At 53.3% G+C, this 23,551-nt stretch overlaps 1 protein-coding gene across 8 annotated transcripts in view; it reads right to left on the bottom strand.

The window, feature by feature from the left end:
* The window catches only part of LOC130153605 (protocadherin alpha-C2-like), a 97,023-nt gene extending 75,190 nt beyond the window's left edge, over positions 1 to 21,833 (bottom strand). Inside the window, exon 1 of one of the 8 annotated variants that reach the window (XM_056348680.1) lies at positions 17,520 to 21,833. In XM_056348680.1, coding sequence (XP_056204655.1) covers positions 17,520 to 19,976 — 2,457 coding nt within the window. In that variant the 5' untranslated portion in view covers positions 19,977 to 21,833. Of the gene's footprint in view, positions 1 to 2,047; positions 4,282 to 11,015; positions 17,494 to 17,519 lie in introns of those variants that run through there. The other 7 variants (XM_056348682.1, XM_056348677.1, XM_056348675.1 and 4 more) reach the window with 7 other exon arrangements.
* Between the last annotated feature and the right edge of the window lie 1,718 nt (positions 21,834 to 23,551).

Genomic DNA, 23,551 nt, shown 5'->3' with positions numbered 1-23,551 from the left:
TAATTATACTTTATTTTAAATCTTGGTGAATCTAAAGCATGTATACATGAAAGTACAGAAACTGCAGCTTCTGCCCACTCCTGATTATTTGAATAAGAATGCCACTTTAGTAACTTACAAATTTTGCAAGAAATATGTAAATTGTATATATATGCATGTATGTGTGATACATATGTAGCTGATTCTCCAGTACACTAGCCACTGGAATCATCAGCACTAGATTAATAACAACTGGCATCATTTTATAAGGGTAGACAAGTTTTCACAGTCTCTGCCTCTGCTCCCCTACTCAGCCTAATTAATGCATAGCCTTTGGACTTTCCACATAGGTCACATCTATGGTTACCCATCTCTGCATGTTGGGAGCTAAAGAAATAAAATTGCCAAAGATGACATCTTGGATTTATTTTGCCCACTATCAAAAGCTCCTAAGAAGGTGTCTCATATTTCAAGTTTAAAAAATCACCTGAATGACTGATATACAGTGAGATGTAACAAGATACATTTTAGTTGCTCTCACTACAGAGATTAGGGATACTTGTGCATTTTCATTATTATTCAGTCCATTAATATGTTGGTAATCTGAGTTTCAAGATATTGCTCAACAGGAACACAGAAATTAGTTGTGCCAGGGTTTTTTTTAAATCACCGTTGTTATGGAAGCTTTGTGTTTACCAAAGCGGGGGTGGGGGCTGGGTGGGGGTGGGGCTGGGAACAACCCACAAACCCATTTCACATTGCCAACAGATAAATCAGAGAAGGCATGATAAACTAAATGCATAGTCAAGAGCAAATTAGGGATCTTTTCTAGAACAAGGGAAAACTTACTAAAAATCACTACTTGGAAATTCCAGTTATAAAAGGAAGTGCTATATAGCTGAATATGTATTTTATTATCCAAAGAAGTTGCTGAAGCTACCCTTACATCAAGGTTCAAAAAGAGGCTGGCCATTTACATGTATTTAAAGGTACAATAATGATTTCAAAAATGAAAATAAATATAATGGTTACAGACTTAGGACAACCTCTAACAATTTTAAATTAGGATAAAAACAACTGCAGGAAGCAGATTACACCATGTCTGTCTAAGATGGGCTCTCATATTTTCTTTAGAAGCATTCGAGGTAGCTCTTCCTACAGACTACTGGCCTGGACAGAGCCAACAGTCGTTAGTTACTGTTATGTACACTAAGGAAATTTGACAGTTTGCAGGCAAAACATCTCAAAACTTCATAAAAATATAAAGATGACTCACAGCACATATTAAAATACAACCAGTGTTATTCTGCATATAAGAAAACTGAATCTTGGACAAGTGACACAGCAACACCCGGTAAATCAGACCTGCAGACGTATCCCACTTGTAGCCCTGCACTGTGATCAAAAAAAGGTATTCTCTCCTGCAAAGTCACCCATCTCACTACTGATAAGAAACCAGCTTGGTTGGAGGCTCAGAAGAGAAATATTTTATATTCACAAGACCTGTGGATTGCCTGGAAAGAGAGATGAGCACTACAAATCACATTTCTGAAAGAGGTGCTGGATATTGAATTCCTGCTATTCCACTACAGGCTTACCCTGGGCACTGTAAACCTGTATCTCAGCTCAGCAAACTACTCACCACTCAGTGAAATGATCTCAGTAATGAGGCGGTGGTGGGGATAAAAAGATATTTTAAAAAATAAATCACAGTCTCCATTCAGTGTACATTAGAATCACCCATGGATTAGACACTTAAATGGACTCTCATCATGCCCCTACTTCACCATCTGAAGACAATGGCATGGCTTGCAAGATAGTTTTCACTTACATCTTCTTTACCTTCAGTTATGTCTGAAGGTCATAAATATTCATGGAGAAAAAAGTATTTTGTCATCCCATGACTATATTTCACTCAAAAAGATATAAAAGAACCTGCAATTTCCTTCAGGTGCCATGAAATGATGCCTGCTCTCCTGCAAGTACCCTCTTCTGCACTGACAGCAACCCAGTGTAGACACAAGGCTATGTGCCTGGGAGGAAAAAAGTGAAAGGAAGATGTACTTACCACAAGGACAGCACTCAACCGATCACTTTGGACCCGCTGCACTTGGATGCAGGGTCCTGGCACTTGTAACCTTGAGCCACTGGGAACGTTCCCAGCATCACCATTTGGGATGCTGCTGTTACTAGGCCCAAGACCTACAGATGCCCTGTACAAGTAGGTATGAGTCAGTTTACCCATGCCAGTGACCTCCAGCATGTCCGGTGGGAGGTGGGAGCTAGGAAGCATGTGCACGCTATAGCAATACTTTTCATACTCATCAGCTGGGCAGCAGCAGCTGCTGCAGCAGCAAGTCCGGCAATGGCACAGCCGCACAATGGCAAGAAAGAGGAGGAACGCTGCAAAGATGCAAGAGACACAACCAAGGGAAACAATCAAGTAGATGTTTGTAGTGTTGAGCAGTGGTGGTGGCTCCCCGCTGTCATCAAAGTCTGGCAGTGCCTGGGGCAGGGTGTCAGCCAGCAGGATGCCCACTGTCACAGTAGAGGAAAGTGGTGGATCCCCATGGTCCCGCACCACCACAACCACCTTGTGTTTGAGGAAGTCAGTGGAGCGCATGGAGCGCATGGTGCGTAGCTCACCAGAGTGCGGTGCCAAGTGGAACAGAGTGGAGTCAGAGGAGTGGGCAAGGTGATAGGAAAGCCAGGCATTCTGCGCATTGTCCTCATCATCTGCCACCACTTTGGTTACCAGGTAGTCCTCATCAGCCAGGCGGGGCACAACTTCCACAGCTACTGAGCCGTTCTGGCTGATGGGGTACAGGATAGCTGGGGCATTGTCATTCTGGTCCAAGATGTAAACATTTACAGTTATGGCAGCACTCAGAGCTGGTGACCCATTGTCTTTGGCTTCCACTTGAAAGCAGAAGCTCCTAAGCTGCTCAAAGTCAAAGGCATGTTTTGCATAGATGCTCCCATTGGCCAAGCTCACAGACAAAAAGCTGGCCAGGGCACTGCCTGCAACTGTGGCATTCCTGAGCATGTAGGAGACGCGGCCATTCTCCCCCATATCACGGTCAGATGCTGAGACCTGGTAGAGGAAAGCACCAAGTGGATTGTTCTCCTCCATGAACACATCAAATGTGTCAGCGCTGAAGACAGGGGGGTTATCATTCACGTCAGAAATCTGTACCCAAATGGTCTTCTGAGTGGTGATGGGTGGAGAGCCCAAGTCTGTGGCTGTAATGGTGATGTTGTACCCACTGATCAGCTCTCGGTCCAGAAGCCCGCTGGTGATCAGGCTGTAGTAATTTTCAAGGGAAGGCTTTAACTGGAAGGGAAGGTTATCAGGGATCTGGCAGGTTACTTTCCCATTCTCCCCAGGGTCCTTATCCAAAATACTCAGCAGAGCTATCACTGTGCCAGGCACAGCATCCTCAGGAACAGGACTGGAAAGGGATGTAATTGTTATCTCTGGGCCATGATTGTTCACATCAGTGATTTCCACCAGCAACTTAGCTGTGCTGGACAAGCCAAATGCCCCGTTATCCCTTGCCTCAATAAGCATCTCAAGGAATGATCTCTGAACAGCTAAAACACCATTGACTGTCACCTCCCCAGTGTGCGGGTGAATTAAGAACATTTGCCGGAGATCAGCAGAAGTAGCATTGCTAAGTGAATACCTGATCTCTCCATTTGGACCTTCATCCAAGTCCGTGGCATGCACTTGCACTACCAAAGTGCCACTGGGGGAGTTTTCCAAAATACTCGCCCTGTAGACAGAGTGCTCAAATTTTGGTGCATTGTCATTGGTATCCAGCACAGTCACAATGACTGGGACATCACTGGACTTTAGAGGATCCCCACCATCCTTGGCTGTAAGGACAAGTCTGTGAGTAGCTTGCTGCTCCCTGTCTAAGGCTTTCTTCAGCACCAATTCAGGATATTTACTCCCATCCCCACGTGTCTGCATTTCCAAATGGAAATATTCATCAGGGCTCAGAGTATAGTTCTGGACACTGTTCGTCCCTTCGTCAAGATCTTGGGCGCTGGGGAGTGTAAACCGTGCCCCCGGTGACAGGAACTCAGGCACATTTATATGATATTCACTTAAGGGAAAGGTGGGGGAGTTGTCATTTATGTCCAAGACTTTAAATTCCATCCTATAAAGCTCTAGAGGGTTTTCTAACACGAGTTCATAATTCAGAAGACAGACAGACTTTAATTCACAAAGCTGCTCTCTGTCTATGCGCTCACTAACAGACAAAGCCCCCGTGCTTGCATTTATATTAAAATATTGCTTACTTGAACCGGTGATCATGCGAAATTTCCGAGCTGAAAGTGTAGCTGCGTTTATTCCTAAATCCTTCTCTATGTTCCCAACAGACGCTCCACGCTCTGTTTCTTCGGCGATGGAATACACTACTTTCCCGTTCGCGGTGCAGCAGATAAGGCAGAAGACCACTAAATAGACCCGCATTCTTCCTCCCCTGGCTCAACTCCCTGCAGACCGGCTCAGCAGGAACATAATCCAGAATTTCAGCAAACACCCGAAGTTCCCAGCGCGACGCGAACGGGCAGCACCGGTGCGCGCCGGCGGCAAGGTGACAAGTTCGCTGCCGGCGCGGGAGGCGGCCCGGCGGTTCCGCCGGCGCAGTGCGGGGAGAGGCGGCCGGTCTGTGCCCGGCGCTGGCGCTGCCCGGCGCTGGCCCTGGCGCTGCCCGGCGCCACCCAGAGGCCGCCATCTACGCCGCCGGGGAGGGGCTGCGCTCCCCCTGCCGCTGCCGCCCCGCCGGCCAGCGGCTGCTCCCGCCAGCTTTTTTTTTTATTTTTTTTTTTTAACGCGCCGACGGAGATGAGGTGGGACCCCGGGTGGCCGAATTGGCAGCATGGATGCGCTCCCGCGAAGGGGAGATGCAGAGCTGAGCCCCCTCCCTCCCTCCACTCCTTGCAGGAGAGGATGCGCTGCCGCACGCTGTCAGTGTACCGCGGCGGAAGAGAAACACGTATGAGAAGTGACAGGCATCGGCTAAACATGGGTCAGCACAGTCCAGGCATGCTCCGGCTGGGCATAACGTTTCCCCAGAGGGGTTTTAAGAGCACAATTAAAGGAGGCAGAAAGAAAAAAAAAAAAGGAAGCGAGAAGTTGGCGGGGGGGGGGGGCAGGGAAGGAAAAGAAACAGTCTCTTTCCTGCTTCCCCTTCTGGACAAGGTAAATTAACACGAATTATTGGAGAGCAGGATCTCTCCTCTGACAGCTCCCAATCAGTTCACCCGCAGCCACAGATGAGCTCCCATCCAGCCCACCAAAGCAGGATGGGGATGGCTCGGGTGGGCGGGAGAAAGTGAGAGGCTGCATTAGCCAAATTACCTTATAGAGAAGTAAATATAGGTGCCAGAGAGGTCTTGCATTTAGGACATGTCCAGGAACTGTGGGGAGAGATGAGCTGATACCACAGAGACAGCAGATTACAAGTGAAAAAAAGAAAACAAAATTCAAAATCAAAGCTCTCAGCTTCCCCGACTTTCTGCACTGAGGGTACAGTTAGCAACTACCCTCTAAGCAGGTGGGAGAGAGCAGAAAGCATTTCAAAATGTCCTGCTGGAAAACCTTCCTGAAATGACCTTCGGCAGCAATTTACACAGATGGGCCTCAAGCCCTGACAACCCCTCCGGTCTCCTCTGTTTCCAGTTTCCTTCTGTGAGAGTTTATTATCATGAGATCCTGATCAGTCAAAAGCAATAGGCTACAAATGTGTGACAAGGACAGATCTTAACCCTTCTTGAGCTCATTGTGTTTCTTTATGCTGCTGAGAGTTTCCAGGCAAGTGAAAAAGAACATTTCAATTATACATAGTATCAGGGCTTTTAAAATTGGAGAAAATCAGGAGCACATCCAAAAGTTTTACATTTCCCTACCTGTAAAATTGATACATCAGTCTTTATCCTCACAACTCAGCAAAAGCTCCCAGTGAGGTTTGTATCCTGCCCACACCAGAGCAAGCCTTGGTCAGCCCTAGCACCAATATCAATGGATATTATGATTTTTTTAAACTCCAAGCGCCCCTGGCAGTACCTGAATGTTGCATTTCATTTCTACTGCATTGACGTTACCACACCCATGGGGGGGGGGGGGGGGCGGGGCAGGGGGCAGGGGGCAGGGGGCTGAATGCAGGAACTGTAGAGGGGGTGTGCACCTACCTTAATTCACACACTACGTAAATTTGTACCGTTGCACACAGTATGCAATACAAGTATTTATAGTATGCTGTTTTTCTTTCTTGTTAACTGCAGAAATCCCCAGTTCCCCCTGAGTCAGCATAAAATTGTCATCCAGACTCCCCCTACTCCAAATTTGCCCTGGACTCCTGCCAAGATATGATGTCATCTACAATACATGATTAAGTTCCTAGTTTTACACTGTTCTGTAGTGATGCACAGTCATTTTAAACACACTGAACAATGCAGTGACACCTATTAAAGTCACAGCAAAGACTGATAAATTTCCCCGAGTGTTGGCCTACAGCAAACATAAATCCATCTGTCTGGGAAAGTTCAGCCAGCTAGGTGTTGTGTCCCAGGTGCACACACAGATTCTACTCACCCATCTGGGACTGGGTTTGCATTGAAGAAACTCAAGAATTTTGGGCCTAAGATCCTCCTTCTGAACAGGTAAACCAACCCAAAGGCAGATTTTCTTTAAATCTTAGTATTAGAATAACAATCTGTGGATATGCCTACAGGTGCCTGAAATACCAGCACTGCTAGCAGAAAATCGTTAGTGAACAATTTTCAGAAATATCTGGCAGCCTACACTGATGTTGTCTTTAATTCTCTCATTTACTACCCATTTACCATCAAAATAACTTCTTCAGCTTTCTGCTACATCTCTTTAATTCTCTACTATTGCCTAATGTTTATTTACATGGCTCTAAAGGAACTTACCTTCAATTCTCTTCCTTTTTATCAACACTTTTAAACCTTCCACAACACTGCTTCAGTATTTTAGCATTCCTTGTCCTATTGTCCTTTTCCACACTCTGCAGTCAGCTTCACCCACAAGAACATGTGTGTTGCTGGCATCATCTCAACACCCACCTCCTACTGCACTGCATGAGTGCCTGATCCACACACTGCTCAGGTAGACAGCTCTGGGCACAGCCAAAATCCAGTGCTTAGTAATATTAAATATCCAGGGTCAGTCACACCACAGCCACTCCTGCTGTGAAGGCAGTAACACCATTGTGCCACGGGGGAAGAATCCAGTCTTGCCCTTTGTGTGAAGCCACTGCTCTGCTCAGCAGAGTCCCAGGCCTGTTCCTCTCTACCTGTTCATGCTCTGCCTCCCACATCCATCTCCCCTGGGAGTCTCAAGGGTACCTTGCAATGCAGTTTCTCCACTTTCAGTCTTGCTTGGTTGGTGCTCCACCCAACTCCTCTTTTCAGGGTCTCCAATCTCAAAGGTCTCCTCTCCACCTGAAGTCACTTACTCTAATTATGTTATTTGCACATCAGTCACATTAAATGCCTTTAATGCAGACACGTCCCTTGGTATCACAGCAGACAAGGTAACCGCTGTTTAAAACCCCACCTCTTTGATCTCATATTTGCTTTCACTTTACCAGACTGTTCCTTCCCTTGGCTTCACCCATTCTTAAAGCCGTTTTGATCCGAGTTGCTGAGGAATTCATCTTTTCGCAATCCAGAGGGCATGGTCCAAGACCTCTGTGGTCTCACTCACCGTTACACAACCCCTCTCCAGCATGCCTCTCTCCACAATGTGCTCACAAAGAGCTTCCTCCACATCCCTCTGCCCTACAGGCCGTTGCGGTGCTGCATTTATACCTCCTCAGAACCCCGAGCATCCCTTAGGTACTCTTTCTGCCACCCCGTCTTATATTTTCAGTCAATCATCTGGCAATAAGACGGCATTAGTCCAGCCATGCAGTCGTGGTCGCAGCATTGGTAGTGGCCAGAAGAAACTGTTAAGCCAGCAAAGGCAAAAAAATAAAGGTGAATAGTAAACGGCGTTATTTCGGAGCTGTGAAGCACACAGCTGCACCACACGAAGGACCGCTCGTGTTTGAACAGCATCATCTACGTCAGCGATGACTCTAAGGCGCCGCTCCCGCGGGCGAGGCCAAGCGCAGACGCGGAGCGGTGCCTGCCGCGGAGGTCGGCGGACACGTCCCGCCCCGTACGAAGGCTGGGAAAGCCCCACGGGCGCCCACCAACCATGAGGGGACGCCCACTGGTGCTCGGTTAGGACACGGCGCTTCAGCGGGGGACGGCAGAAGGGACTGAATCCCTGCGGGGGAGCAGACTGAGCGACAGCCCTGCGGTTTCTCCTCCGAGGGGAGCCGATGAGCTCTCCACGGCGGCAGCTGTCCCCGGAGCGATGGGCAGCCTCAGCCCTCATCTCCGGCTGCAGGGAGCCCGTGGAAAGCTCGTACACTGACGGGAGCCGGACAGTGGAATGAGGAAGACCAGAGCTCCTCCTCGGAACGAGCCCAAATCGCCAGCACGGAGCAGCCGACGGAGGTGCAGGGACCTTGCGATCGCCTTTCGCACATGGACTCCTCCGGGCAGGAATGAGCGCAAGGACGGTGGCACCCCCAGTGACCCGAAACACCGGGCTCTTCCCGCTGGGGACCCGGCGTGGCAGCCAGCCCGCGCTATCCCATGTGGAGCCCCCCCGGGAGATCCCCCTCCGCGGGCTCACCCTCAGCCCCACGTCTCCCCCAGCGAGAGGAGCGGGCAGAGCAGCTCTGCTGTCGCCCGCGGGGCCAGGCTGATCCGCTGTTCCCGCACTCTCCCCGCCGCTCCCCGCAGAGGCAGGCTGTGCCTGCTGACAGAGCAGGCAGTGTTGTCAAGATGCCCTTCAATAAGCCACGAGAGCTCGCAGCTGCTATGTGGGGACAGCGAGAGCGGAGGTGACTAAAAGGAGCCCGGAAGAACGATATCATCCACAGAGGATTTCTAGATTTCAGCCAATCCCGAGAAAATCGTCATTGCCCACATCAAGCCACAGACATACGGATTCACAACGTGCTATTCAGTATATCGCAGGCACGAACGCATCGTTTGAACGCGGGGGCATTGATTGGTCTATTTAGCCCCGGTCAGAGATCATCGGGCATGACAAGATGCGGAGGCAGGACACCAGCAGGTACAGAGGACCAGTCCCGCTCGTGCGGCAGAGCAGCTCCGAGCTGAACACGGCGTCTCCCGCAGCTCCTGCTGCCACGCCGGGCATTTCCCTGCCTGTAAAATCCCCGGTTCTGAGGCTGCAAAACAGCTCCCGGCCACCGCGGCGCTGCGGGCGCTGCTCCACCGCCCCTGCCGCTCCCGGAGCCGCCCCGCAGCGCGCCCGGCTGCAAGCCCTGACTCACCTAGTTCTGTGGATCAGCGGGAGATAAACCACAACTAGGATTGTTTCAAAACACACACGGAGTTTTCAACTTTCTTTAATGGTTTTCAGTACACCTGTAAGAACCGTTCTTGTCAATCGGAGCCAACGATCTGCGATTTTATTTTTTTAATCCTCTTCCTTCGTTTAAAACGCTTCTATTAGTACAAAACCCAATAAAACGTACGTTATCAAAATAAATATACTGCATTATAGATATCACTTTGCCATAAAGCTATGGTAGTTATCCAAAAGGGTGCCCTTGGTGAATTGAACACATAGCATGAGAAAGAAAAAATACAGAAGTACTGCTTGTTCTTACTACTCCTGCATCCCTACAGTTTTCGGGTTTAGGCTATAATGAAAATTAAACCAGATATAAGAGATCTTCGCTTTTCCCTGTAAAGTTGTATCCAGTTTCTAACATCAAACAAGGAACTCTAAACGTGACCCTAACAGCTCATCTCAAAGAGTGCTCTGGAGCTGATCTCGGTGAAAAGAAAGTCGACTCAAAGCCATCAGTGCATGGACAGGATCAGTTCCTTCGATAACGCTGTTAAAACAGCGGGGCAAGTAAGCAACCACTCCCCACATAGGGAAATCAGTGTGGAAACCAGTATCGAAATCCTCTTTCCAGCTGAACTTCTGTTTCCCTGCTCCTTCTACTCTACTGTTGGGAGAACCAAAAGTTTTAAACGTACCATATTTAGACTATTCAATACTTCATATAGAAGCTCTGCCTTCTATTTTTCCCTTAAACCCTCTTCCTCCCTCTCTCGACTCTCACCGACTTTCCACAACACGTTTCTGGGGTGGATGGGGTAGAACGGACGCGACAACACTACGAAGAGAGAGGGACCGGGTCACAGAGAAGCACAATGACATCGAGGAGGGATCCTCCCTCAAACAGTTATAAACTTTTCCATGAAGCATCCTGTATCTCACTCCACTTTCCCCCACACTTTCACCGGACTTCCAGAGGCAGAACAGTATTCCTGACCTCCGCTAACGTTTCTCCTCACCACACCCCATACTGTCACATCACGTCTTTCAGTTTCTGATAACTGGCGACACCCACCAATAGGCGAGCTACTCAATCAATAAAACCCGAGCAAGATTTTGCGCACATGAACACGGTAGTCAACAAAACAAACTTAACCACACCTCGTTTCAGAGATACGTAGTACCCTAATTACAGTCATCCTGAGGGAGCTACAAAACTCCTGGATACACCCCGGCTGTTTTCACGAGTTTTGTGACACTAAAAAAAGGGAAATAAAAGATCCGTCAACACCTACTAATGCCACTTGAGGCTAAGTGTGTGCAAGGGTAGTATCTTACAACGCTAAGAATAAGTTTAACCATAACGTCCTACGCAAGAACAAAGAAAAGGAGATATGAAAATTTTGTGAGGCATCCAGGTATTCAAACAATTAAATTCCTAGGGCGCACACACGAGTCTAACATGGCTAGATCAAACAGAGGTAAAAGACTAAGGCTTCCTTGTACAATCATAACCACATTATTAAAAAAAGGCGCATTAATAAATAGATGATCCGTGACAAGAATCAGGAAAACACAACTACCAAAGAGAGAGGGGGGAAACACTTCCGAATGCACTTACCATGCCAGAAGCAAATAGGGAGACAGACGGCTCCTTCCCGGCACAACCGCTTTCTGATGCGGGGCCGGGCGGCGGCGGGAAGTTGGGGCTGAAAACCATCAGGTCGCTCTTGCCCGCGCCGTCCGTCACGCACAGGCTCCGGCTCTGGCGCTGCGAGTACGACCAGCTCCCCACCTCGCTGGCGCACACCAGCGTCGCCGGCCCGGGCCCCGACAGCACGGCCGCCCGCGGCGCCCACCGCGACGCCCCGTACAGCACCACGGCCAGCAGGAACAGGCTCGACACCGCGCAGATGGCCACCACCAGCCACACGTTCGTCGACGCCGCCGCCGCCGCCGCCGCGTCGCCCTCCGCGCCCGCGGCCGCACGCAGCCCCGGCCCCGGCCCCGACGAGCCCGCGGCCGCCAGCGCCGCCTCGGCGCCCTCCACCAGCGACACGCTCAGCGTGGCCGTGACCGAGCGCGCCGGCTCCCCGTGGTCCCGCACCACGATGACCAGCCGCTGCCGCGGGCCGTCCGCCTCCTCCAGCGCCCGCGCCGTGCTCACCTCGCCGCTGTACAGCCCCACGCGGAACGGGCCCTTCCCCCGCGGCTCCCACAGCTCGTAGCGCAGCCACGCGTTGTAGCCCGAGTCCGCGTCCACCGCGCGGATCTTCGCCACCACCTGCCCCGCCGGCGCCCCCCACGCCGCCCACGCCCACAGCGCCCCCGAGCCCGGCCCCGACGCCGCCTCGCCCGCGGCCCCGGGGCCTGGCCCGCCGCCGGCAGGAGGCAGCAGCGCCGGCGCGTTGTCGTTCTCGTCCACCACGAAGAGCTGCACCGTCGCGTTGCCGCACAGCGGCGGCTCCCCCGCGTCCACCGCCCGCACCTCGAACTGCAGCACCTGCAGCTCCTCGTAGTCCAGCGGCTGCAGCGCCCACAGCCGACCGCTCTCCGCGTCCACCGACACGTAGCTCGACGCCGACCGCCACACCCCGCCCGACACCGCGCCGCCGCCGCCCTCCGCCACCGAGTAGCTCACGCGCCCGTTGCCCGCCTCGTCCGGGTCCCGCGCCCACAGCCGCGCCAGCTCCGCGCCCGCCGCGTTGTTCTCCCGCGCCAGCACCGTGTACACGGCCTGCGCGAACGCCGGCGCGTTGTCGTTCACGTCCGACACCGGCACGCGCACCCCGCGGCTGGCGCGCAGCGGCGGCGCCCCGCCGTCCTCCGCCCGCACCTCCACCTCGTACTCCGCCACCCGCTCGCGGTCCAGCGCCTCCCGCAGCACCAGCGAGTACGAGCCCGCGAACGTCGCCACCAGCCCGAACGGCGACGCCGGCCACACCGCGCACCGCACGCGACCGTTCGCCCCCGAGTCCCGGTCCGACACGCTCAGCAGCGCCACCACCGTCCCCACCGCCGCGTCCTCCGGCACCGGCACCGACAGCGACGTCACCCACACCTCCGGCGCGTTGTCGTTCACGTCCAGCACCTCCACCACCACCTTGCAGTGACCCGACAGCGGGGGGGAGCCTTTGTCTCTCGCTTCTACCGTTATCTCGTAACTATCCATTTCTTCGTAGTCTAATTTTCCTCGAAGTCTGATTTCTCCTCTGTTTTCGTCGATAGTGAGCATTTCTTTAACTTTTGTCGTGACGTGCCTACCAAATAAATACATAATATTACTATTGAACCCTTCGTCCAAATCCGTGGCACTGAGTGTGAGTAACACAGAACCAGGTTCTGAACCCTCTAAGACTTCCACTTTATATACCGACTGGTTGAACTGGGGCGTGTTGTCGTTCACGTCCAGCACCGAAATCACCAGCTCCACCGTGCCCGTCAGCGGCGGCCGGCCCCCATCACTCGCCGTCAGCACCAGACGGTGCACAGCCACCGACTCGCGGTCCAGCGGTTTCGTTAAAACAAGAGCCAGAGACGCGCTCTGGTCCTTATTCCCCTGATGTTCAAGAGAGAAGTGCTCGGTGGGGCTGAGCGCATAGGAGAGCTGCGCGTTGGCTCCGATATCTGCATCCGACGCGCCCTCCAGCGGGAACCGGGACCCCGGCACCGAAGATTCCGCGATGTTAAGGGCTTCTTCGTTGACAGGGAAGAGCGGGGCGTTGTCGTTGATGTCGGTGACCTCCAGCTCCACGTGGAAGACGCGCAGCGGCCGCTCCACCAGCACCTCCAGGCGCAGGGCGCACGGCGCGCTCTTCCCGCACAGCTCCTCCCGGTCCAGCCGCGAGCTCACCACCAGCGCCCCGCTCGCCCCGCTCACCTCCACGCTCGCCCGCCGGCCCTGCGCCACCAGCCGCAGCCGCCGCGCCTCCGCCTCGCCCGCCTCCAGGCCCAGGTCCTGCGCCAGGCGGCCCACCACCGTCCCGGCCTTGGCTTCCTCCGGCACCGAGTAGCGCACCTGCCCGCCGCCCAGCGCCCAGGCCGCCTGCAGCACCAGCACCCGCACCGCGGGCGCCCACCACACGCCCATCGCGCCCGCCGCCCTTCCCGCACGAGCCCCGCTGCTGCCCGCCGCCGCCCGGCTGCACGCCTTAAGGCCTCCCCGGCAGGCGCGGGGCGCTGCAGCCGCTCCGCCGCCGCACCGGGCCGGGCAGCCTGCCGCACCGTGCCTCCCGCTAACGGCAGCTGTCACAGCAGCTCGGGGCGGAGCTGCCGCCCTCCCGCCGACTCGCAGCCAACAGCGACATCTGGTGTCCGAGCGCGGCCCGCAGCGGCGCTCCGCGGCTGGAAAGCCGGGCCGTGGCTCCGCCCGCTCGAATGACAGGCTCCGCCATTCCCCTTCAAAATAGTCCCCTTCGTCGGAAACGGTGGTAGGCCCTTCTCTTCTCTCGCCGTTTTTTTCCTCTCTCTTCTCTCTTTTCTCTCCTGTCTGTGCCTCGCTTCGTTTTTCACCCTTTTCTCCCATCTCGCTTTGCTTATCTGTCTTCTGTGTCCTCTTCCTTTTCTCTCTTCTCTCCTTTCCCTTCTCATTTCGCTTTTATATCTCTTATCTCTCTCTCCTTCTTTTCTTTCCTCTCCCTTCTGCTTTGCTTTTCTCTCTCTTCTCTCTCCTTTCGCTTCACTTTTCTCTTCTTCCTTCTCTCTCATAAAGGCACTTTAGTAAATATGTATTTCCCAAAACGTTTCCAAATACCTACATTAATCCAGGAATCACACCTGGGCAAGGTCTTCACCAAAAAAAGCCTGCCCCACTTCCGATCTTCTGACTTCCTCTTCCTTACACGTTGATGAGAAGGCAATAACTCAGTTTCTTAATTTATTTCTTTCTTTGCAAAGAGAGTTCAGATGCTTTCACTAGAGATGATCTTGAGATTCGCTAGAGATCATTTGATCTTCCATCCATGGAAAGTACTCGGGTCTCCAGAAGACATAGATTCACACGGAATTTCTTGTGCCTAGTGCAGCAATTTGCTAAATTTCCTACTTTTTCATTACTTTGTCACAGTGATGTTGCTGAGCAATCACACACATTCTCCTTGGGTTTGATAAAGTAAATAATAGAGCGAGGCCAGAATGGTTTTGCCTTTTGAAGTACAGGTCCAACCTGAGAAACCATCAATGCATACAAATTCCAAAGATTTTCAATTCATCAGTGACTCCCTAACTCTACGTGTCAGTCTAAACATAATTCACATGGCACAAATCCTCTCTGAAGGGTGAAATAGCTCAGGGAACCTGCACACTCTAGTAGTCTTTTTGTGTCTTGGTAAAGTATTTCTAGTATGTTTTATTCCTCATTCATACCTGCACAATGAATGACATGTTCTTTCTTACCTTTTGGGGCAGGTAGGCACTCACAGGACAGCAAAACAATGTTCCCACTACTGATGGAGATGAGTCACTGCAGGGTACAGTACAGTCATCCACCCATGATATAACTGAAGCCAAAACAAAAGTGTTGCGCCACTGCTCTGGCAAGGTACAGTCTTACATGTTCCCAGGCTCCACCTCCATCCACTGACATAAACAGATCAGGGACCCTTCTCTACACAACTACAGGCACTTGCTGTTACCCTGTCATGCAGGCCAGGCAGCAACACAAACCAGATGATTTCACACAGTAGTGAGTTGCTGGTTCTACCACAGAAGCATCAATGAGGCAACAGGATGTCAAAACAAAATTAAGATACCAAATGCTAAAAAAATCTAGGTAGGTCTGTTGACAGGTCATCTTTAATCACACATGATGCTATTTTAACAGTTGTCTTGATTTATTTCCAGGTCTCCGTTGTCAGGGCCAAGCTCAAGGATCACTATTCACCATGTCAGGGAAGCAGGGCTGGAAAAACAAATAGTTTTTGTCCAGCCTCTCAGTTCCCTCCTGTATTGCCAGCATTTCTCTTTCAAATTCTATGAAGATGGAAACAGAAATTGCACCTGAAACCTCACAGCATTCTCTCGAGGTAAACCTCATCTTAAGTGACTGTAAGATGGTGAACCACAGTGATCGCAAGGTCCAAAAAAGTCTGAAATCAAATAGTCAACACTATTTGGTTGCATGACACTTGCTCACAGTTACTGATATATCTCCTGAGAAAGGCAAGCTAAGCCACGCTATCCACAGGGGACTCAGGAGTTTCAGGTGTCATCCCAGTTCATAGTCACATGAGCATCATAAAGCATATACAACATGAGACACAAAGTAACAGTTTATTTTAAAAAGCACTCTCAGGAAGGGGCGGGGGAGGGGTGTGGAGAAAAAGAAAGAAATGCAAAGCCTACCACTGCAAGGTACATAGAAGTAGCAGAGTCAGGAATTGTAGGTGAGGTGCCTCTACAAATATATTCGCCCACTAAAAAGAAGTCCTCTAGCAACACATCTTGCCTAATATAGCACTATGGCTGCACGATTTTCACACCTACCTTGGTTCATGCTCTTCTGCTGTTAAGTACTTTGTGTTAGAAACTACATTTACATCATACTCAGAACGAGGCAACATGAAATGCTTCTACTATCTTTTCCATGTCCATAGTAATTCTGTACAACTTCACAAACAAAAAAAAAATATATACCACACCAGGTGAAGAGAGAAGAACATGGAGTACCAACTGTGAGACCTTGCAGGATCTCCCTTTCAAAGGAATATAAAAAAGAAGGACAGACTTCTGATTAAGGAAAGAATGGAAACCAGCACTTCACAGCAGGCAAAAGCAAAGAATTCACTACAACTGTCCTTCGTGCAAGATAGGAAAACGCACAAAACTGAAGACAGTCGATACAAAATGAAAAAAGGGTGAAAGAGGCACTTAGAGTTGTGATTAACTACACAGATGGCACGAAAACTAAACCTGATAATATCAGCAACATCATAAGGTCAACACTGCAGTCGGTCAGAGATCTTTGCCAGGAGCCACACCATTTAATAACTCATTAAAACATCACAAAAAAAGTAATGGAGAGTGATGTAACAAAGGCTACAGGAGACATTACCCTACCTAGCAGAGTTCAAATAGAGGTCTGTGGGACTAAATGCAGAAAGAGTTGATGACCTCGAAGAACTAGGTGGGAAAATGGCAAAAGACTTTCCATACAGCACACTGCAAAACTGAGCAAGTGAAGGAAAAAATGCAGCTTCAACAGAGACAATGACTGACTCTGAAATGATGCATTTGGCAGAGGGAAGACAGTGACATCAATGTATCAGCTCCATTCTTGTGCCAATCAAAAGGGTAAGACTGTGAAACCACAGAAAAAAACTTCATTTCATCGAGCTTAGTGGAAACAGAAGGTTCACCAACACGTTGAATATTTATTGTAGGTCCTCCCCTTCTCAAGACAGTGAGAAGACAGGACACAAGGAAGAGTTTCAGAGGTGGCCAGCAGGATAAACAAAGATTTAGGACAGCTTCTGTTTGATGAGCATTTTTTCATGTTAAAAAATATAAAACTATAAGGGAATTCAACAGAGAGCTTCAAAGCAGAAGAATGTATTATGAAGTACTATGAAGTATGACAGGGAATAAAGACATGAAAAACTAGATGGGATAACACAGCAAGAAAACCCACCCAATAGCAAGATGTCCACTTGTGAGGATGAGTTTGGACTGGAGAGTTCCACACATCCTTTAAACCACAACTTTTGTTCTCATCTCCTTATTCAAGTAAGGCTTCTCTACAAAAAGATACGAGGTGCTAACGAAAAGAGCAACCTACCCTGTCACACCACAGACACATATAAAAGAGTAAATGTTCATGTGAAGCTACTAGCACTGAGGACGTGACACTATAGAAAAGGGGTGCAGAACGAATCCAAGCAGTTCTGATCCTCAGGAAAAGCAAAAAGAGGCATAAAAAAACCTGTAGTAGTGTAAAAATTACAGAACTAAGAAAACAGCAGTGAAACTGCAGTCCGAAGTTACAGAGTAAAGACCGCCTAGTACCGATTGCGCTAAGGCACCGGGGGCTCAGCCCGGCCACCGCCACCGCCGGCCAGGGGGGCGGGCGACAAGGGCGACAGAGGGGCAGGGGCGTCGCGGAAGGGGCGGGGAAGGGGGGGGCACTGACCGTGTCCAGCAGAGCGGGCGGCTCCGGCTGCGTCTCCTTCGCCGCGGGGCCGGGCGGCGGCGGGAAGTTGGGGCTGAAAACCATCAGGTCGCTCTTGCCCGCGCCGTCCGTCACGCACAGGCTCCGGCTCTGGCGCTGCGAGTACGACCAGCTCCCCACCTCGCTGGCGCACACCAGCGTCGCCGGCCCGGGCCCCGACAGCACGGCCGCCCGCGGCGCCCACCGCGACGCCCCGTACAGCACCACGGCCAGCAGGAACAGGCTCGACACCGCGCAGATGGCCACCACCAGCCACACGTTCGTCGACGCCGCCGCCGCCGCCGCCGCGTCGCCCTCCGCGCCCGCCGCCGCACGCAGCCCCGGCCCCGGCCCCGACGAGCCCGCGGCCGCCAGCGCCGCCTCGGCGCCCTCCACCAGCGACACGCTCAGCGTGGCCGTGACCGAGCGCGCCGGCTCCCCGTGGTCCCGCACCACGATGACCAGCCGCTGCCGCGGGCCGTCCGCCTCCTCCAGCGCCCGCGCCGTGCTCACCTCGCCGCTGTACAGCCCCACGCGGAACGGGCCCTTCCCCCGCGGCTCCCACAGCTCGTAGCGCAGCCACGCGTTGTAGCCCGAGTCCGCGTCCACCGCGCGGATCTTCGCCACCACCTGCCCCGCCGGCGCCCCCCACGCCGCCCACGCCCACAGCGCCCCCGAGCCCGGCCCCGACGCCGCCTCGCCCGCGGCCCCGGGGCCCGGCCCGCCGCCGGCAGGAGGCAGCAGCGCCGGCGCGTTGTCGTTCTCGTCCACCACGAAGAGCTGCACCGTCGCGTTGCCGCACAGCGGCGGCTCCCCCGCGTCCACCGCCCGCACCTCGAACTGCAGCACCTGCAGCTCCTCGTAGTCCAGCGGCTGCAGCGCCCACAGCCGACCGCTCTCCGCGTCCACCGACACGTAGCTCGACGCCGACCGCCACACCCCGCCCGACACCGCGCCGCCGCCGCCCTCCGCCACCGAGTAGCTCACGCGCCCGTTGCCCGCCTCGTCCGGGTCCCGCGCCCACAGCCGCGCCAGCTCCGCGCCCGCCGCGTTGTTCTCCCGCGCCAGCACCGTGTACACGGCCTGCGCGAACGCCGGCGCGTTGTCGTTCACGTCCGACACCGGCACGCGCACCCCGCGGCTGGCGCGCAGCGGCGGCGCCCCGCCGTCCTCCGCCCGCACCTCCACCTCGTACTCCGCCACCCGCTCGCGGTCCAGCGCCTCCCGCAGCACCAGCGAGTACGAGCCCGCGAACGTCGCCACCAGCCCGAACGGCGACGCCGGCCACACCGCGCACCGCACGCGACCGTTCGCCCCCGAGTCCCGGTCCGACACGCTCAGCAGCGCCACCACCGTCCCCACCGCCGCGTCCTCCGGCACCGGCACCGACAGCGACGTCACCCACACCTCCGGCGCGTTGTCGTTCACGTCCAGCACCTCCACCACCACCTTGCAGTGACCCGACAGCGGAGGGTTGCCCTGATCTGTCGCATCCACTTGCAGGCGATACAGACCAACATCCTCAAAGTCTAAGTCACCTCTAACATGGATCTCTCCGCTGTTTCTGTCGATCCCGAAAACCTCTCTTCCATCTTGAGGGAACAGATTCTGGAGATAATACCAGACGTTCCTGTTCGTACCCTCGTCCAAATCGACGGCGTACAGCTTGATCACTGAAGTTCCGCTTTCAGTGTTTTCCGGCAGCTGCACTTTATACACCGACTGGTTGAACTGGGGCGCGTTGTCGTTGGCGTCCAGCACCGAGATCACCAGCTCCACCGTGCCCGTCAGCGGCGGCCGGCCCCCGTCACTCGCGGTCAGCACCAGACGGTGCACAGCCACCGACTCGCGGTCCAGCGGTTTCGCAAGAACCAGGAACAGGGACTCACCGTCCCCATCGGCTTTTTGCAAATCCAGGGCGAAATGCTCGTTGGGGCTGAGCGCATAGGAGAGCTGCGCGTTGGCTCCGATATCTGCATCCGACGCGCCCTCCAGCGGGAACCGGGACCCCGGCAGCGTGGTGAATTCCGCGATGCTGAGGTTTTTGCGGGCGGCGGGGAAGAGCGGGGCGTTGTCGTTGATGTCGGTGACCTCCAGCTCCACGTGGAAGACGCGCAGCGGCCGCTCCACCAGCACCTCCAGGCGCAGGGCGCACGGCGCGCTCTTCCCGCACAGCTCCTCCCGGTCCAGCCGCGAGCTCACCACCAGCGCCCCGCTCGCCCCGCTCACCTCCACGCTCGCCCGCCGGCCCTGCGCCACCAGCCGCAGCCGCCGCGCCTCCGCCTCGCCCGCCTCCAGGCCCAGGTCCTGCGCCAGGCGGCCCACCACCGTCCCGGCCTTGGCTTCCTCCGGCACCGAGTAGCGCACCTGCCCGCCGCCCAGCGCCCAGGCCGCCTGCAGCACCAGCACCCGCACCGCGGGCGCCCACCACACGCCCATCGCGCCCGCCGCCCTTCCCGCACGGGCCCCGCACGGCTCCCCGCCGCCGCCCGGACGCGCCGGCTCTGCTGACCGCACCGCGCCGCGCCGCCCCCCCCGCGCTCACAGCCGGGCTCTCCGCCGCACCGGGGCGGAGCCGCCGCGCCGCTCCGCCGCCGTTCCTGAGCCTGCAGCGACACCGTGTGCTGCTCCGCCGCCTCGCACGCTCCCCGACAGCGACCGCGGACCCGCGCCGGCCACCTCCCCGCTCGCTCGCTCGGCTGCTCCTCCCGCCTCTTCCTCTTGCTGTCCGTCTCCTCACTGCCTGCCTTTGGCTTGCATGCCTGCCTTCCTCCTCTTCCTCCTCTTTCTGACGTTTCATTTCGTACGGTCCCCTTCTTTCTTCCCACAATTCCTTTTCTTCCCTTCTCTTGCCTCGTTCCTTTCTTCTCTTTCTGCTCTTTTCTCTTTCCGCCTGTTCCGCCTCCTCCTTCTCTCCCTTATCCGTTTCGTTCTTGCCTTCCGTGCCCTTTCCTTTACGCCCCTTTCCCTTCTTTTTCCACCATGCCCCCTCCTTTACCCCACGCTGGCACATCGCCAGTCCCCTCACCGCCGCGGCGGTGGCCCTCAATGCCGGGGCCATCAGCGCTAATTGCGGACCATCAGCGCTAATTACCGGCCACCGGTGCCGGAGAGAGGGACACTAACCAAGGCGGAGGCTGTTAGGGACCGAAGCCGTTCAGCGTCTACAGGTGATGTCGTCCCGTGCTGGACATCTTCTCATCAGCCCTTCCCTTCTTCCTTGCTTTTTACTCCCATAGTCTCCTTCCTCCTCTTTCACCTTCCTTCTGCGATACTCCTGCAAGGTAACATCGGCGCGCCCTGGTCATCTGCTTAAATGGTTTCTTCGTCATTCTCGTCTTTGTCATCTTTCTTCCTTCCTTCCTTACTTCTTCTCTTCCTCTCTTTCCTCCTTTCGTTAGCTCTCCCTTTATCTCCCTCCCCGCCTTTCTGTGTCCAGCAATCCAGAGCGATCGGGCATGCTAATAAACTCATCCATCTTATCATCCTTTATCTTCTTTCTCTCTGTTGCTTGCTTCGTTCTGGTTTCCTTCACTTTCTCTACATTTTTCCTTCCTTCCTGCTCTTCCTCCTTCTCGTCCCTGTCCTCTCTTTGTCTCTTCCTTGGCTCCTTTACCAGTATCTTTTCTAGATGACTACATCACCTTCACCCCATGCAGCACGGACATGCCCTAAGGCATGAGCTCCCATTCCTCTTCCTCCACCTTTCATCAAGCCTTGCACAGCGCCTTGGAGCACCCAGGATGCCGAGCTCCTCACCTCCATTCGGCATGCAGAGATAACGGCGGTGATGCTGGTCATCTCCCATACCATCTCTTCCTTCTTTCCATTCTTTCTCTCTTTACATGCTTGCTTCTTCCTTGCATACAGTCCTTTCTCTCCCTCCTTTCTCACTTCCTCTCTCTTCATCTTTTTTCTTTTTCGTCTGCTTTTCCATCCCCTCCTGTTTCTTTTTTTTTACCTGACCTGCCCTACCCTTGCTTCCACATTGCTGCTTCCATATTTGTTTCTTCTTTTCATTTTTGCCTTTAATAAAATGTTTTCTACATGCCTACACCACGCTCGATATCAAGGACGAACATACTTTTTCACAAGAGCTCTCATGACTCTTCCCTTCTGCTCGCCAGCCATCCGGGTGGGGAACGTCATTCCTGCTTTCCTCCAGTCTACGCAAGACAGGGGGGCTTCCCCTTCACCATCTCTCACCTTCAGGAAGGAGGACACACTCTGCAGCCCCAAGTCCTCTCAAGGAACCAGCAAACAACACAGCAAGGCCATCACATGGCAAAAACAGCTCTGCCACATCAGAACACAATCCACCGCCATCAGAGACAAAGGCCCAAGGCCCAGGTACTCAGACCTCCATGAAACTGGCTCCAAAGAGTTCAGGAAATCCAGGGCAGTCTTCCCTTCGGGAAATCCAGCCCAGCAAACAATCCTCCAAGACGGCTGAAAAAGCATGGCGCAACCCCAGCTCCCAAGCACTCTCCCTGCACCTCGATGAAGAGCTGGTTTTTTTTTTTCCAGCTGCTCACCATGTGTCAAGCCCTTGCCTCTTCTTGCAGGCAGGCACGCACTGCCAGAACAACACTCCAAGAACCTTGGTACCCATGAACTCCATCATTAATGTGAGCCATGCGTCACTCAGCCAAACAAACGCCACGAAGGGAAGACCACAGAGGTTTGGATATGAAATCCCATCTATGCTAAACACATCCACTCCCAGAAACGCACTGGGGTCCTCCCCATCTGTCCTTCTGCCATGGGCTCATGCTGTTCCTGCAAGCAGCAGTAGCAGGAACAAAAGCAGGTGGCGGTGCTTTGCTGTCCAAACTTATAGGCATTACGATCCAGGACACATTTGGTTGACCCAACATGAAGGTACCACAGCTGAACGGGAACAAAAGTATCTCAAACACAGCCTCTTTAGGTACAAGAAACTCACCTGTAGAATTCGTGGTTGCTTCTTCTGGAAAAGAAACATTTTCAGGACAGGCCATTTGGCTCCGAGAGACATTTTACCTTACAATTAACAGTGATTTCTGTCAAGAAAGAAACTACTATGGTTCTCTAAAAGCTTTGAAACCGCTCAACAGTGCGCAGTGCTCCATTATGTACTGCTATCACAGCGGAAGCAAGAGGGAGACGTGAAAGCCAAGGACATTCTGTGAATGTCAACCCTCGCTCCAGAGAGTGGGAAAAGAAACATCTTACACTGATGGCCAACCACCCAAATATCTGCAACCTGACAGCTGCAGAACTCAGCAGGCTGCATCTCACCAACCATTACCAACACACTGCCAATGAGAGAGAAGAAAAACACAAAAGGGTGGGAGGTTTTGGTAAGAGCAGAGAAGGAAACCAAAGGGACCCATTTCACTGTACTGAAACCCAAGGACTGCACACATCTTGAATAGAGAGAGAACTTCTTCTCCTGCCTAGCAAGACTCAGAGCAGAAAGATAACACAGACACATTCGGTGAAGGGTGGCTCCGTGACCAAAATGTGCAAAATTTTCCTTTTGAGCAGTAACATTCCATGTCAAAAGAAAGGAACTAAAGGCATGTCTATCATGTGACTTAACAATCAGTAATACCACAAAGATCACCAGTGCCTTACCATATGTGGAACTTCTGGAGGTCCTGAGAAGGTTGTGGGAAAGTAGCAGTGTGTGCTGGGAGTCTTCTCAAGGATTTCTACTGGAATATACTCTGTCCTGTGCCATGGCAAATGTCATCTCCAGGGCTGAGCAGACATTCTCCAGTCCTTCCACAATGACACAGGCCGTGTTCAACCCAGCATCTCCATTCCCCCCAGGCAAACCTCCTCCCCGCTCAAAGTCACCCTCACCCTTAACACATGACCAGGCCCTGCTCGGTGCCACTAGCAGGATCACAACTACAAGACCCAGATACTGCTCTAACCCAACACCACGCCCCAGCTCTAAACCCCACTCTGAGCACAACCCAGGCGTTTGCACATCCTCACCTTCCCTCACAACTGGCAGAAAGAAA

Source organism: Falco biarmicus, chromosome 8 (assembly GCF_023638135.1).
Source record: "Falco biarmicus isolate bFalBia1 chromosome 8, bFalBia1.pri, whole genome shotgun sequence".
NCBI lineage: Eukaryota > Metazoa > Chordata > Aves > Falconiformes > Falconidae > Falco > Falco biarmicus.
The sequence above is the reverse complement of the archived record's forward strand: the minus strand, read 5'-3'. Positions and strand labels throughout refer to the sequence as shown.